General features: G+C 34.9%; 3 protein-coding genes and 1 non-coding gene across 6 annotated transcripts; 2 read left to right on the forward strand and 2 right to left on the reverse strand.

Moving 5' to 3' along the window:
- Positions 1 to 414: 414 nt before the first annotated feature.
- On the reverse strand, positions 415 to 487 carry TRNAA-UGC. Its single transcript has one exon. It is a non-coding gene; the product is annotated as a tRNA-Ala (tRNA).
- A 2,856-nt stretch (positions 488 to 3,343) lies between these two features.
- On the forward strand, positions 3,344 to 3,854 carry LOC125216758. The gene has a single exon (XM_048118523.1). It carries the CDS (start codon positions 3,427 to 3,429, stop codon positions 3,631 to 3,633), a length of 207 nt encoding a protein of 68 aa, XP_047974480.1. The 5' UTR covers positions 3,344 to 3,426; the 3' UTR covers positions 3,634 to 3,854.
- Positions 3,855 to 8,745: 4,891 nt separating this feature from the next.
- LOC125209699 (60S ribosomal protein L23A-like) lies at positions 8,746 to 11,082 on the reverse strand. Of its 2 annotated transcripts, XR_007174342.1 has the most exons (3): positions 10,787 to 11,082; positions 9,232 to 9,854; positions 8,746 to 8,943 (listed from the first exon to the last, which is right to left on the reverse strand). XR_007174342.1 is itself a non-coding variant. In XM_048109284.1 (2 exons), the coding sequence occupies exons 1-2, from the start codon at positions 10,940 to 10,942 to the stop codon at positions 9,309 to 9,311; spliced, it is 702 nt and encodes a 233-aa protein (XP_047965241.1). In that variant the 5' UTR covers positions 10,943 to 11,082; the 3' UTR covers positions 8,746 to 9,308. The 2 variants fall into 2 exon arrangements, 1 of the variants encoding a protein (XP_047965241.1); XM_048109284.1 differs by having other exon boundaries at positions 8,746 to 9,854.
- A 1,179-nt stretch (positions 11,083 to 12,261) lies between these two features.
- LOC125214620 (H/ACA ribonucleoprotein complex non-core subunit NAF1-like) lies at positions 12,262 to 15,518 on the forward strand. Of its 2 annotated transcripts, XM_048115720.1 has the most exons (4): positions 12,262 to 12,593; positions 12,678 to 13,297; positions 13,832 to 13,909; positions 14,011 to 15,518. In XM_048115720.1, the coding sequence occupies exons 1-4, from the start codon at positions 12,395 to 12,397 to the stop codon at positions 15,382 to 15,384; spliced, it is 2,271 nt and encodes a 756-aa protein (XP_047971677.1). In that variant the 5' UTR covers positions 12,262 to 12,394; the 3' UTR covers positions 15,385 to 15,518. The 2 variants fall into 2 exon arrangements, with proteins under 2 accessions (XP_047971677.1, XP_047971676.1); XM_048115719.1 differs by having other exon boundaries at positions 12,262 to 13,297.
- The last annotated feature ends 316 nt before the right edge of the window (positions 15,519 to 15,834 follow it).

Consider the following 15,834-nt stretch of genomic DNA (forward strand, 5'->3'; position numbering starts at 1 on the left):
ACGACATAATAATTGTTCAAAACAGTTCTAAAAGTAAAAAAAAAAAAATTGATATTCAAACAAACCTCAATTAATAAAATTATTAATAAAATAAAAATAATGCTCCCAATTACACTTAACCTTCCGTTCTCATTTACTAGGAGTACCATTTATTAGTATGTTTTATTCTCACAAACTTAATTCACTAAATATTTACTTTAGTCTGTCATTATTTATCAATTTTATTCTATCAACTTTATTCTCATTTTAATAAACTAAATTATGCATTCAAATTAATCAGTCCTATAATAAACTGCACTTTCCATGTCGTTGTATTTACCATAAATATTGGGGCGCAGATGAAATTATTAGTTTTCTTTCTCATTCCAAAAATTACTTTAAAAATGGAAATAAAACATTGTTAATAGATAAAAATGGAGATGCGGGGGATCGAACCCCGTGCCTCTCGCATGCAAAGCGAGCGCTCTACCATTTGAGCTACATCCCCATGCCTAATATTGTTTTTCCATTAACTTTATAAACGAATAATATTCACTAATTAAATGTGTCACATAGTGTATCTATGTTCTTTGAAACTAATTAGGGATCGAAATATTAGTTTTAAAAATTGAATATTCCAACCTTACCTTTCTTAATCAATTATCGTTTCCTTTTGTTTTCCTTGTCTACCTAATTTTCGAACTATCTTCTGAAATTCCGGTAACAATAAATATTGGTATGAAACAAAACAAAGATTGAAAAATACGAGTAAAAGCATCAAATTAAATGGGTGTGGAGCCAAGTTATGTATAGTGTATGGCCCAAATTTTGTAGATTGACACCCATATTCCAGTTCAACAAAAATAGCCTGCAACATCAGCAATTGGCTGCTGCCAATGTTTGTCCCCTCCATCACTTTCACATAGCTGTTATCCCCCAACCAATTAATTCAATTTTACTATTATTATTTGATCAAGAGTGTGAAACTGATTTATTAACTCAATACAATAAAATCAAACTTCAAGAAACCTTATATATGTTTGCTTGTTTTGGAGCTTTTCGTCACCCATACGTGTATTTGGGGACATAGCTAATATTTCAAAATTAACAATCAAAATAATGATAAACACATGAAACATGATAGAAACATTAGGGTTTATGGGAAGGCCCCCATTAAAAAAAAACCATAAATCGTAGCACAAAATAGTGAAGACTAGGCCCTAGTCATCGACAACTATATATATATATATATGTAAAATCGACAAACCATATAGTAGTATTAATTAAATAGGAGATGAAATAATTATTTCGGTGGACTTGCATCTCAATTTGATCTTTTATCTTTTATTTTGATAACAATTTAAATGCATCATTGTACAATAATTAATGATATCGGTACCAGTCTATATTTGAGTGGGGTTTGTTAATTGGGAGATCAATTTGATGTTTGCTACTCCACACATTTCTTTTTTGGTCGATATATACCTTATCTTTAAATTGCCTCTAATATCCAAAACAACTATAGCAAGCAAGCAATTATATTAATTAATACCTTTTAATTGTACATAACTATTAGTGTATGTAGAATCTTAATATTTTTTACCATTAGATCGTTGATTGTGTATCTCTGAAAAAAAAGTTGTCTACTACTATTATTATGATTTAAACAAATATAATACTACTTCTTTGAGATACGACCTAGGCAGCTAAAGGGGACGATGTTTTACACCCACAGAAAACAAATACTACTACTATTAATAAGAAATGAAATTGATAACTCCCAACGGTTTCTGATTGCTGCTTCTAGCAAACTGTTGGCCACTAATAATAAAAATAACATATTAATTATTACAGAAAAAACAAAATTTTACCATGCACATATCTATTTACACATATATATAGAACACTCAATTAAAAAAATATCTGTTTTAAAACTTATCTTAATAACGATTAATTACCGTTTAATCTTAGTTAATCCAGTCTTTAATTCATCAATTATGTGCAAAATAGCAGTACAATAAAAGTGTTTTCGGTCAAATAATTTATTAGTATTTTATTAATTATGACCTAAAATGGTCATAATTAAGTAGTTTTAGGTCATATTATAATATTTGGGTGTATGTCATGTTAAGATCATTTTAGGTCATGCTTTGTTAGCATGACCTAAAAATAAACTAACTATGACCAAAAAATGTCTTATGTATGACCGTGTTCTGCATTTCTGTATTTAAATCTGGTCTCCATAGATCAAAACCCTATATATATATAATTAGCCATGACCTAAAATGATTTTAACATGACATAAACCCAAATCTTATAATATGACCTAAAACTACTTAATTATGACCTTCCGTGTTTTGGGTTAATTATTGACCATTAGATCATCTAATCCTAGGGCCAAGATTTGGGCTGCATTTCTGGATTTAAACACATACTTGTTTTGATCATCTCCCTATATATATATATAGGGATGTGATCAGGTCCATAAGTGAAATGCTGTTATATATATATATATATATAATGGTTTGTTTAGAGGCTCATGTATACTGCACTTTACATGCTCTAGCTATTACCTAAGCGAATTATACATTAATATTAATTAATGGTCAAATATTTCTGAACAAATTAACTGTCTAAGATCCCCATTAAATAATTCAACCAGTATGTGAACAATATAATTTATTATATACTGGTCCTCCAATTATATATAATTATATACTGCCTTGTATTAAATACAGTATGCAATTGCTTACACACATACTATCATTTTCAATTGTGATATTTAAAATTTATATGATTACATAATCACATTAATTTTTACTATTAATTAATGCTCAGTACTCAGTAGTCACTAGTACTGATTTGTAGAGATCTTATAATCTTACTACTATTAAGTATTCTTTGATCTTACTCTAGTAGTATTTCACAAAAAGTGACCTGATCTAACTATTGTACTATCTTTAATTCACGAGATAATCCATTTTTAAAGTGATCAAAGCAAAAAGTTGATGAAACTACATATAGCAAATAGCATCATAGAAAACAGTATTTAAGAATAACTTAGGTAGATAATTACAACAACACATTTTAAAATTTTCCAAAAAAAAAAAAAAAATATTATTAAAATATCAACAGTAATAAATTTCAAAAAAATTTCAAACTGTTGGGAACTCGGGATCCAACCATACACACCAGTGTAATTAATAACCAAACAGGAAAAAAAAATCACTAAAATACTAACTGACCAAAATCACTAAAATAATAAGAAAAGCCTCAAATTAGAGCAAAAGGTCAACGTACAATCATCATTGCCAGCTGCACACCCACAACCCTTTCCATCGCGCATATAAATAGTCTTCAAATCTACACTAATTTCATCACTCCAAAAAAACAAACCCAAAGTGAAAACCCTAATTGGAAAAAAAAACTACCAAAAAAAAAAGAAAAATGGTTTGCTTCTGCTTCCTGGTTGATCAGACGAGAAAGGTGCGGCAGCACAAGCCGGCCGCCGGAATATGCTCGCGGTGCGGCGGCGGAGCGAGCGTGGCGGACATGAAGACCGCCACCAGATTCTGCCACGTCCCCTTCTACTGGAAGACTTGGAGAGCTATCATCTGCACCTTCTGCGGATCTATTCTCAGGTCATATCGGTAAATTCACAAGCGCCGATTGCCGCTGCGCCCGAAGTTTTTTTTTTTTTTTTAATATTAACTATTTTTTTGGGGGATGGCTAATGCCGGTGAAGTCTTTTTGCCGGTGGGGAGATTAGGCGGTATGTAAGAATTTATTTTTTTTTTTTCAATTTTTTTATGGAGATTTAGATTTTGTACTAACTTCATTTGTTGGTTGTATAAAATGGATGAAATTACTATCTATTTACGCAATTTTTCCTGATAGTTTCTTTTTAACACAACATTAATCTATTGTTTTGCCTTTTTATGAGAAATGGGGTTGTTTTTATTTAAGAAAATATTTTGTTTAGGAGACAAAAAGAAACCATCTGTTTGTTAAATGGAGTACTAACTAATACTAGTACTAATATTAAAGAGTGGGAAACGTATATAGTGTAAAGTGTAAATTTTCGAATAAGTGGATGATGCATTGATCTCACACCTTTTACCTACCAGCATAGGGTAAAGATAGGGTTCATTTATTAGTAAATAAGACGTGTGGAATAAATGACAAATAAATAACCTAATTAATATTTTATACTGTAGTATTCCTAGCCGAATTAATAGTAATAGTAGTAGTCGTAGTATTTGTTAAATACATGTATGCTGCATTTTAATTATAAAAAAAAAGTATTACTAATTCATCGTAGTAGATACTATTGAATATTGATCATGGGCTGACATATATATACACTGATTTGTCAGAAAAATAAGCTTAAAAATTAGTACAAAGGGTACTCGAAACCCTAGCTAATTACGTGCCAAATAATACTCTTCCGTCTACCATTAATTGAAACGATTTGATTCGACTCGAGTTTAAGAAATTTAATAGAAACTAGATGAAAAATGTTAGTGGAATGGCGTTCATTACCAACTGTAGTCCAAAGTAAAAATGTAAATTTATCGTAGATGGACGAAAAAAGAAAGTTGTGACAATCAGTTATGGACGGAGAGAGATATAGTAAAATGCAACATAAATATGAAATATACACTATTTTATCTACCACAATGTACCAGTAATTACTTGAAAAGGCTTATAAATAATAGGCCAAACTTTAATTGAATTTCTCAAGTTGTGGCAACAGAAAATTGAGTGTGTTGAAGAAGAGTAGGTAAGATGCGTAAAAATAATTAAATGCATGAGATATGAATGCACCAACGGGTCACTCTTAAGGCTGAAGTAAACATAAATTTTATTGTTCAACCAATTCAAGGCAAAAACATGAGAAATAATTATGGGTTGAAGTAAATGCTTTTATAAATAAAAATAGCATCCTAGCTAACCTTGTCAAGTTGTCGAAATTTGAATTTTCAAATAGATATTTGATCCATATGGAAATTGTTAAGTGTATATTTTCTTTCATTCTTCTTCACATGTCTTAATTAAATAGTGGGAATACTTGTATGAACGAAATTTATAAATAGTTGACGTTTTCCTTTGCTTATTTAATTAATTTTTGAAATGTCTATTATTTTCCCATAATAAGTTAGACTTCAGATACTAGCTAGCCCCCTCCCTCAAAATTCAATAAAGTCTACTTTTTTGTATTAAATTAAATGGTCACTTGTTTGTTGCATATAAAAATAAATAGTGTCTCTCAAAATCTATCTAAATAGTACTACTATTATTTTTCATTCATTTGCATTAATTATAAAAATATCGGCTATTACTTTCAAAAACCAAATTCTACTTTTAGGTTGGGAAATTTTCGTAAACCCTAAAGCAGACACACATGCGTGATGCATGTAACTACAAAATCTCTACTTAGAGGCTAAGTTACACTTTATTTTTTTGAACGGCAGCACATGATGCAATAAATGCAAAGGATCGTTGATTTAGTACTTTTTCTTTTTAATATTAATTGCTAAAATAATAATTCAAAATTATTAGTGAGATCGCGAAATATACAAATTTAATTAAAAAAAAATTGATTTGTTAGTAACATCAATATATATCATACGATCAATAAAATCATACTACGTGTTAATGTAGGCAATTATCCAAGCTTATTTTTAAGTATGACTCAAATTTTGGATCCGTGTCTAAAAAAAATGGCCAATTTAAGATAATACTTGCTCAAAAACATGCATCAAAACTAATGATATGTTTACAAGATAAAATGATGTTCAATCTTGGAAAACCAATGAAAACTATATATCATTATTGTTCCCCGAAAATGGAGACTATTTAGCTTTTAAGTAAACAACAGATAAATAGAAACTAGATTTACAAAGTCAATGTAAAACTAAAAGTCACATTATAATTTAAGAATCACATTTATATGCATCCAAAAATAGAGCGACATAACAATCAAGTATCTCACCTAAACCAGGTACGTGCCAATAAAAACAATTAGGTTTTGCATAAAACTTTCATGAAGGCAATAATCAATAATTAATAGCTACTAATATAGTACTCCCTCCGTCCCAGAGAAGTTGGCATACTTTGGAAATGGCACGGGATTTTAGGAGGTGTTGTTTTGTGTGTTAAATGGAGAGAGAAAATATAATTTTTATATTCATGAGAGAGAACTTTTTCCAAAAAGGGAAATGTGACATCTTTTGTGGGACAAACTAAAAAGGAAAGTGTGTCAACTTCTCTGGGACGGAGGGAGTATGTACTATATATATGACACCATAGATGAATTAAAATGTAATGGTGGTGCAAAAACATTATCTCCTAAACCCTTTTTCTACAAATGTAATTGACTGGACATACCACGTTAAAAGGAGTCCAGATCACTGAATTTTTACCGACATGCAACTTGTTTTTCACCTAAACATAAAGAGGCATATGTTTACTGCTATTAAATTTTGGGGCAGGGAAAGAACATATATATGGAGATGGTTTGAAAGCAACGATAGAGCTTAGCTGTAGTATTTCATAATGTTGGTAGCTGTAGACATTTATTTCAATCCCATGTGATGCATAGAAACTAATCATCTATCTTTTCATCTATTTACACTTTTGGGAATAATATTTGCTGGAAATTACTATTAATTTTAACTATTATTATTTGAGTTGCCAGCAACATGGGAACATCTTTCCACCATAAATATGTGAGAGTTGGGGTTGTTGTTCTCTGCATTTAAACTCTACTTTGTTGACTGGGAAAATAGAGTTATGGGTTGCCATTTAGGTTTTCGTTTTCTTCCTTTGGATATTCCATTTTTCATCGTGAAAACATTAATGATGCACCACTAATTACGTGTGGGGGTCATTAGCATCACGAGGCCTAGACAATGACGACTTCCAAAAATTAAATGTACTTATCCACCTATATGTATATTTTTTGGTGTATACAACTTTGGTTGTGACTTGTAAGAGCACTAGTAAAGTACTAGTTAGGTATATAAAGTCATAGTAATATTCACCATGATATTAATCGCACTGAAAAAAACCCGAACTGTCCCTCATTCGAACTCATTCGTTGTAGACGACCGAAAGGGCTTAAAATGGTTCTCCGTTCATAGCTCATCAGTTTCACTCATCCAATCGTGAAGATCTACAGTAGATACATCTCTTCGCTGGATGAATGCAACACCTGAGTTATAAATATCATGAGCAAAAAATTAAAGTTCCATTTTTTTATAATGCAAAATTGGTTCCATGTGAAATATAGTGATTTTTTTATGTTCAATATTATGTTCGCCCAAATTATTGTAAGTTTTATTCGAGGACAAAATAGAGTGTTTAGCTAATATTCGTTTCATATACATTTAAGTTTGAAGAACTACACTATAGCAAAAATAGACTACGAATAAATTTTTCCTTGCTATTAATTCAATAGTTGTACCAGTTTGTTGTGGAGCAATAGTCATGAAAGATATGTTGAATGGAACACATGTGTTTTTTTTTTCCAATTTTGTCAAAAAACACTGCTAAGTTAAAGTCGTAGTTGGTGGATTGGCATCTCTAAATTCATCTCAACTTTCATAAAATTATGTTTTAAAAAAACTTTATGCAAATAAATTTTATTTAAGAAAAAACTCACATTAGTGAATACGTATGTTGTAACTATTACTATTATTTTGGATATTCATGATTGGAGTATAACTTTAATTAAGGATATTGCAAGGTTCTTCAACTCTAAGAATGGGATGATGTAGAAACCATCTTTAGAGTAGGAAGTACAGTTGAATAATTAATCTTTATGATGATACATTTATATATTACAATCGTACATCTGTTTATCAAGGATAAGAATAATGTAAACCACCAGAACAAGAGCCCCACAAGCATAATGAAAATCTTGATATCATAACTATGAAACTCTTTCCCAGTAGTCAATCTATTATCCATAGGATAAAAGTAAGGACTAAATTAATTGTCTCTTCTTACAAACCATCATATATGTATCCCCATTCTTGAATTCTTTTGTCCAAACCTATGCTTTGAACTGTGAGAATATGAACATGCCCACATTTTGGGTCTGCTGTCACCTAGTGGAAAGCAATCACAAAGACAGCTCATGAACATACCTAGAAAGTTGGCAAAGAAGTACAGGTCTTGATCATCAAGCATCTGTTATTGCAATTTACAAGAACACATAAAGCTGTCAGACCTCATAAGTAACTCCATTACATCCATTGCTGCTAATGTCCACATAAGCAGCAAAACACAACCACCACATTAATACTGTTAGGGCATGTTTTGCAGTGGGGAAATGGATGGATTGGAAGGCTTATCCAGTAGGTGATGTGGGTTAATATCCACATCTTGAGTTTCATTCCCTTGTGGAGCTCATTCCAGTCTCCAGATGGTGGATGGAACAAATTCAGGTGAGGAATGCTACAGCTGAAGCAGATGTCTGTTTTGGTTGAGGCCCTAATTTTGTATGTGCTTTCACAGTTGGTTAGAAAGCATTGGGAGACTACCTAGCTTGTGTGTTTCCTTCCTCGGAGTGCTTTTAGTAATTTTGTAGTCATTTTAACTTTAGAGCCCATCGACATTTTCTGTTACCTTCAACTCGAGTGAGGAAGGCTTGAGCAACTACATTTCGGGAGATTCTAGGGACTCGAGAGTCGAAGCTAGGAAGAATTAAGGGCTCCAGTATAGATAATATCGTAATAATGAAATGACACAAGGACAGAATTATCAGCATGTGATGATAAGCACAACTTCATTGTCATTGGTGAAAACGGCAGTTAATACATATGCGTATCAAGCGTGATCCACAAAACTGATCCAGTTCCGTATCCTAACTAAGTAAATACACACACCACACTACAAAATAGGCCCTTAATCTCCATTTGTTTCAACTGACACACAAGAATCCCATCCTCCACTTTCCTTCACAAGAAACATAAAAAGTTCAGAAGATTTCAGTTGCTTTATCACTAACAATCAACGAAAAGTTCCGCTGATACTAAACACATCCAGAAGCCTGCCCATAACGAACTAATATCCCTCATCATACTCATTCACGAGTAAAAGGAAAAAACCCCAGATACAGTTATAAGGCGAATGGTGGGTTAGTGACAGATTTTTATGAGGAATTAAACAGCTTCAAAACCAAAGGCAACCCCCCACCCCTCGCCCACAATAGGTATCATAGAAAACATCTACAGATTAAGATACCTGAATGCTGATAATCAATAAATTGTTGTTGTAAAGCAAAATCGCAAGGTCAGGAATCAGGATCACATGTATGATCTTCAGATGATTTTAATCCTCTTAGCCACGTCCGCAGCCTTGCAATCCGGTGGGAGCATGATATAAGCCTTCTTGGTTCCATCAGGCGTGATCGAAGTATTCACTTTCTTGACCCTTATCTTAAACATATTTATAGCAGCCTCTTTGATATTCTTCTTATCAGCACGTTTGTCGACTACAAAAACCAAAGTGTTACATTCCAACATTGCCTTTATTGCAGACTCTGTCCCAAGAGGATATCTGAAGATTTGGAAATGGTCAGCGCTTTTTATCAAAGCAGCACTAGTGCTAAGTCGCTTGGGATTCTTTTCCTTTTTCAAATTCTTTGCAGCAGAAGATGACTCAGGACCTTCCTTCTTCGATTTCTTTGCAGCAGGAGATGATGCTGGTTCTAAGAAAACAGCATCCTCAAATTTTAATGTCAAAGCATCTGCGCTCATAAAATCTTGTTTCACGGGTTCAGGTTCTAGGTAATTTTCCGCCTTTGTGGACACAGAAACTCTATCAACAAGTTTGATCTCAAAAGCTTTGAAGCTGCCAATGACATCCTGTTTTCCAAATAGTGAAGAAAGTATTGGATAACAATATAAGCTTTCACAAATTATACATCCAAATGAATAAACTTATATCTTGAAAGGAAAGTACAACACAGGGGATTGATGCAATCGTCTTAGCCTTACCAGTGTAAGAATAAACCAAAACTAAAATTTCCTTACAAACATAATACTGTTATTAGATGTCAACGATTTAGCCAACTCATCAAACAAGTTCCGAAAGAATGCTTCCCATAAGATTTCTTCACATGTTTAGAACGACAACAGTTGAAGTAAATTTCTCAGCACAATTTAACATAGGCAATGCAAAAAAAGAGGACTCACAAGAATCAAAGAGTATAAAAAAATTGTTTAAGAGACCTCAAACAGGCTAGGCAGTATTCTATAAAGTGCGGGAGTCCATACACCATTCAACCATAGATTGAATATTTGAAACTCTTAAATTGTTGCTGGCATTCAATGGGGTGCATACTTGAGAAAATTCGGAACATGAACCGGCTTGCCTCAACATAATTAGCTCTCCTAGCTAGAAACTCCATTTGGTGTAGTAACCAAATCAGATGCTACTATAATTCATCTCTTGTTGGATTCTACTAATTCAAACATTAATCCAACAACTAATTAGCTAAAAATGTAGATCATGGATATAATCTAAAATTCATCAAAACCACTTAAAACATCATTAAATAATTATGGATATAAAATCCATAATTAATCTAAACAAACCACCACAGGGATTAACAACTAGCATCGAACTTCAAAATCCTTCAAACCTAACTGAATTACACTATAACTCTGTAAATTTACATGGGATTCTACATTTTACACAATGTTTACAAATTCAGCAAATCACACTAAACAAAACTGAAACGCTCACATGCCTAAATTGGATTTGCAGCGTTTAATAGAGACATTAATTAGCTCACCTTTCGGAGGGGGAAAAAGGTGGAAGACGGAGAAAACAGCTTTGTGGAAACTGAAGTAAGGTGGGCGTCGGTAACCCTCGATCTAAGCCGGAAACAAATTCCGGAGCCGACAGTTGGCGGCGGAGCTACTGAAGAGACGATCATTTGAAGATTCATGAGATTTGAAAACGGAAATCGACAAGAATATCGAGCTCTACTGATACAGTTTATTCGGATCGCCAAAACTTGGTCCGATCCGATCCGACCCGGGCCCAAACTAGTGAACGACCGATCGGCCCGAAATTGCGATCCGAATGAATGGAATAAAACAATGATAGATTTCAGATCAATTAAGATTAGTGTATTTGAACGCAATTATTATTTTTTTCTTTTTTGATTTTAACCACAGGCATACTGAACGAATCCAACTAATCCTGCTCGATCGGACTTGCGGATTAAGGCCGAAAGTCTTTCAACGGGTGACGGGGTTTGAACCTGTGACCTCATGGTCACCACCACAGCTCTGCCCTGCAACCCGTTGGTGAATGCAATTATTTTTTTACTGTACTACTTTTTTTTACAAAAGTATCAATTTTTAAAAATTTTGACCTCCTACAATCTCATCAGTGAATAAAAGCATATGATATGTCCAACCATCATAATTGTATAAATCATTTTTTCTACTCTTATTTCTACTGTTTCATTTTGCAGCGTAATAGATTGAACATATTATGTGGCAATAAGGTGGACAACTAAATTTTTACTCTTCGTCGGATTAACTATTGAGAATCAAAATAGACAATTTCAGATGGTTCAAAATTCAAAGATTCAATTTCATTTTTTTGCCTTCTTTCTGTACTATTCTTATTTAGGATGTCAAACTCATTTTCGAATAAGCTCTATTGAATTTGGGATAATCAAATTAATTTTTTAATGGGTAATCAATTTTCAACTCTAAACTTGTAGGCTTGAATTCGGGCTAGCCAACCAATCTAAAACTTAACGATGAATATTACTCTTCATTTCTATTTTTTATTATTTAGAGTATTCATAATAAATACATAATAGAAATTAAAGATCTAAATTGTAAAATAAAAATGTCCAAATGGGGATGCATGATCTTTTCAATAGATAATGAAAAAATTACTCATATTATGTGTACATAAAATAAAATATTATTAATGTAATTACTTTTAAAAGTTAGGACATTGGATAAGAATAATGTTTGATAAGACTGAAACTCTTTAATATTTTAATATATTTATATGAATAGACTATAATTGATGTTGGCTTTGTTAAAAAACCTAATTCAAGATTTATATAATTAAAATGAAACATAAATTATAAATTATGTTTTAGAATCACAATATTTAGGGTGATTAAATATGGTTTTTATCCCTATTTTAAATATATAAAGAAAGTAAAGTAAAACAAATTTGGCGAGTAGGAAATAGGGTACGCAAAATTCGTATATAAACCCTAGGGTTTAAGGAAATCCTCTCTTTCCATACAAAGCCCACATTTCTTCTTCAATTCCGCATATACAGTATTTATATATATTTCACATCTGCTATATCACAAAAATCATGAACCTATCGACCTCAACAGCCCTAATTCCTACTGCCCAACATGGTTGGTTTCTTGCACAGTCCCGCTGTTGAAGGAGCGAGAGCAGAGGAGAACGAAGACGTTACTAAGAGAGCAACCGACCTCCTCGTTCCGGAGCTGGACGATATCCCCTCTTCGTTTTCCGATTCGTTTCTCGATTTTGAGGCCCTCAACGGCTGGTTCACCGAAGGCCCCGGTGCGGATATGGCTGATTTGAGAGGTGAATTAGTTGATGTTAAGAAGGAATTTGATGTTTTGGGAGAGGAAATAGCTGATATTAAGAAGGAATTTGATGTTTTGGCAGATGAAATTTGTCGAGAGGGTGTAAAGGTGGAACCTTTGTCGGGTTTAGGGCTGGAAGATGGGGAAATTGGGGGTGTTGTTGAGAAATGTGTTGTAAAGGGTAGTGAGGGAGTTGAAGGTGATGGATGTGAGAGGAAATTGGGGGATTTAGGGTGTTTGATTGAGGAGCAGCTTGGGAAAGTGAGCTTAGATGGTGCAGTAGAAAATTTAAGTGTTCCTGTTGTTGCTTCACTGAAATGTGAGAATAGTGGTAGTGAAGAAGCTGCGGTTGATGACAAGTTGAAGAGTGTGAAAATGGGGATTGGCAGTTGTGGTAGTGTGAAGAGTGATGGTGATGTGTTAGGAGTTGGTGGGGATGAGAATAAAGTTGATGAGAGTGTGGATGATGGAGATGGGAGTGGGAGCACCTCGGATTCGTCGTCCTCGTCATCTAGTAGTAGTGAGGATAAGGATGATGGTAAAAAGAAGGACAAGAATGGAGAGAGTAGTGGTGATGAAGAGACTGAGATGGAGGATGGTGAGATTGTGATGTCGGAGCTAGAAGAGATGGTTTCGTGGAGTGACGTTGATGATGAGGATGGTGGTGGAGGCGGACCAATCAAATCTAAGAATGAGCTTGAGGTTTGTGATTGTGTGTTCATGAATTGTGGTGGATTATATTTTGAATCTGTACATAGGCATGAATTCCATCTAATTTATGTATCATGTTTATTGCAATATTGTGTTGTGCTGTGTAACTTGTGAAGTATTTGTCACTATTATTGAATGTATTTAATCTTCAAAGTTTAAAGAATGTCAAAATTTGGATTTATCCTTGAACTAAGAAAATGATCATTGGGTAATGAAGGTATCGTTGAACACATTAAGAGAAAGAAGTACAGCTATTTGTGCCGTTTGTTGCTTGATATATGTCTTTTGTTAAAAACCTTCATTTCGAGCAATGTAAGAGAAGGTATAAAACACCTTTGTCGCAAATGGAACGTGTCGTTTAGCAACCAACATTTTATTCAATAGCCGTCATTCTTCAACAGACGCCTGCTCATACACATCATATGATGCATTCAATTTTCATAGTTTTGTTCTCTGTAGTTGTGTTTGCGCCTAAACGGGGGACGAAGCTTATGTTTGTTATAATCTTTCTTTTTTACTATGCAGGATCTGCCTCCAGTTCCTTCTGTTAATGTGACCTTGGAACCACGTCATGAAACCCTTCCAGTTGGAACAGTTTTGTCGGTAAAACATCGTTTCTACATTGCTACCGAATACTGCCAACATTTATGATGTTTTCTTGCTTTGATGTTCTTGGATTGAGTAATGTTATTAACATTGAACAGATGATTGGCGCCCAAGTGATTGTGGAAGGAGTCGAGAAACACGATCCTCTCAACGAGGGCTCAATTCTTTGGATTACTGAGAGCAGATCACCGCTGGGGATTATTGATGAAATCTTTGGGCCCGTCAAGAACCCTTTCTACATTGTGAGATACAACTCCGAGGAGGAAGTCCCCACAGGGATCCAGCAAGGCACCTTGATCTCGTTTGTTGCAGAGTTTGCAGATCATGTACTCAATAACAATAATCTCTACCAGAAAGGGTATGATGCATCTAATGAGAACGATGAAGAGCTGTCTGAGGATGGTGAATTTTCAGATGACGAGAAAGAGGCTGAGTACAGGAGAATGATGAAGATGAAGAAAAGGGGAACGAATGATTCCAAGCCCAATAACAAGAGGAAGGAGAAACGGCAGCAGAAGAATCAGAGAGGGAACGGGAGCTGGAACAATAACAATTCTACTGCACAAACTCCTCCAGGTGGCGAAGGCCAACGTTTCGCTCCTCGTGTTGGAACACCGTCAAACCAAGACAGTCATCACCAAGGCTCACTGGGCTCTAGACAGGGTTCTGTTGGTGATCAATGCGTGATTCCTCCTTCATTCCCACATAGGCCTCAAGCACAAGCATTTCCTCCTCCGAATGGAAGTTGGAACAATGGGTTTCCACAACATCAGCAGCTAAATGCAAACCTTCTTGCTGGACTGCCTCCGAACGGCATGCTGTGGATGCAGCAGCAAAACCTACCGTACCTGTACCCGACCGGTGCACCATTTCAACAGCAAATCAGTATGATACCCGGAATGCCACCAAACTTCAATCCAATGGCTGGACTACCAAATATTGGTGGGATAATTCCACCTTGGCCTATGGATCAGAATGCATCGCAGTTTGGAATGCAGGGCCAGCAAGGTCCACCACGGCCACAGTTTGGAGCGCAGGGCCAGCAAGGTCCACAACAGCCACAGTTTACAGCGCAGGGCCAGCAAGGTCCACCACAGCCACAGTTTGCAGCGCCGGGCCAGCAAGTTCCACCACAGCCACAGTTTGGAGTGCAGGGCCAGCAAGGTCCACCACGGCCACAGTTTGCAGCTCAGGGCCAGCAAGGTCCACCACAGCCTCAGTTTGGAGTGCAGGGCCAGCAAGGTCCCCCACGGCCTCAGTTTGGAGTTGAGGGCCAGCAAGGTCCACCGCCACTGCCTCTGAATGGTGCTGGAGAGCAAGCAGTTCAGACTCAGGTATCTCCAGATGGTCAGCCACAGCCTCCAGCCATGAGTTTCAATGGAAGCCGTGGTGGTGGCCGTCGTGGCGGCCGTCGTGGTGGAAGAGGGAATCACAGAGGCCGTGGGCGTTATGGTGGTGGCAGGCATTCTTGAGCCCTTCTACAGAAAAATATATATCCCAATTTTGCCAAAGTTTTGTTCTTCCCTTAGCAAAAACCATTATTTTCTTGTAGTTACATGTATCTAATATTTAATCATGTTTTTATGTTGACTTTTTCTTCCTGTGAGCTTTAACCTGAAAATTTTGAGTGAGGATCGGTTGAAATTGTCCTTTCAATGTGATTTTGTTGTTTTATGTGATTTCATGTTTAGTTTTCCTATTATTGAAGATGAATCATCAATGAAAGTGGTCTCAGAATGTAAAGCAAGAACATACATACATTATTCAAATTCCAGCTCTGTCATCTCAATTTTGCTTGATACACTGACAAAAGGAATCAGCACATACAAAACCATTTCAAGGAGAAGAATCATTAGAAATGGATTTTATGTATCTCTCAATGATTATCTCTGGAGGAACATCTGTGAAGTAGCCCTTCTCCA

Source organism: Salvia hispanica, chromosome 3 (assembly GCF_023119035.1).
Source record: "Salvia hispanica cultivar TCC Black 2014 chromosome 3, UniMelb_Shisp_WGS_1.0, whole genome shotgun sequence".
In the NCBI taxonomy this organism is placed as follows: domain Eukaryota; kingdom Viridiplantae; phylum Streptophyta; class Magnoliopsida; order Lamiales; family Lamiaceae; genus Salvia; species Salvia hispanica.

Coding starts and splice junctions, on each gene's coding strand:
- LOC125216758 (XM_048118523.1), top strand. CDS start 3,427: ATGGTTTGCTTCTGCTTCCTGGTTGATCAGACGAGAAAGGTGCGGCAG.
- LOC125214620 (XM_048115719.1), top strand. CDS start 12,395: ATGGTTGGTTTCTTGCACAGTCCCGCTGTTGAAGGAGCGAGAGCAGAG. Junction 13,298..13,831: donor AATCTAAGAATGAGCTTGAG/GTTTGTGATTGT, acceptor TTTACTATGCAG/GATCTGCCTCCAGTTCCTTC. Junction 13,910..14,010: donor CAGTTGGAACAGTTTTGTCG/GTAAAACATCGT, acceptor AACATTGAACAG/ATGATTGGCGCCCAAGTGAT.
- LOC125209699 (XM_048109284.1), bottom strand. CDS start 10,942: ATGAATCTTCAAATGATCGTCTCTTCAGTAGCTCCGCCGCCAACTGTC. Junction 9,855..10,786: donor CCTTTTTCCCCCTCCGAAAG/GTGAGCTAATTA, acceptor TTTGGAAAACAG/GATGTCATTGGCAGCTTCAA.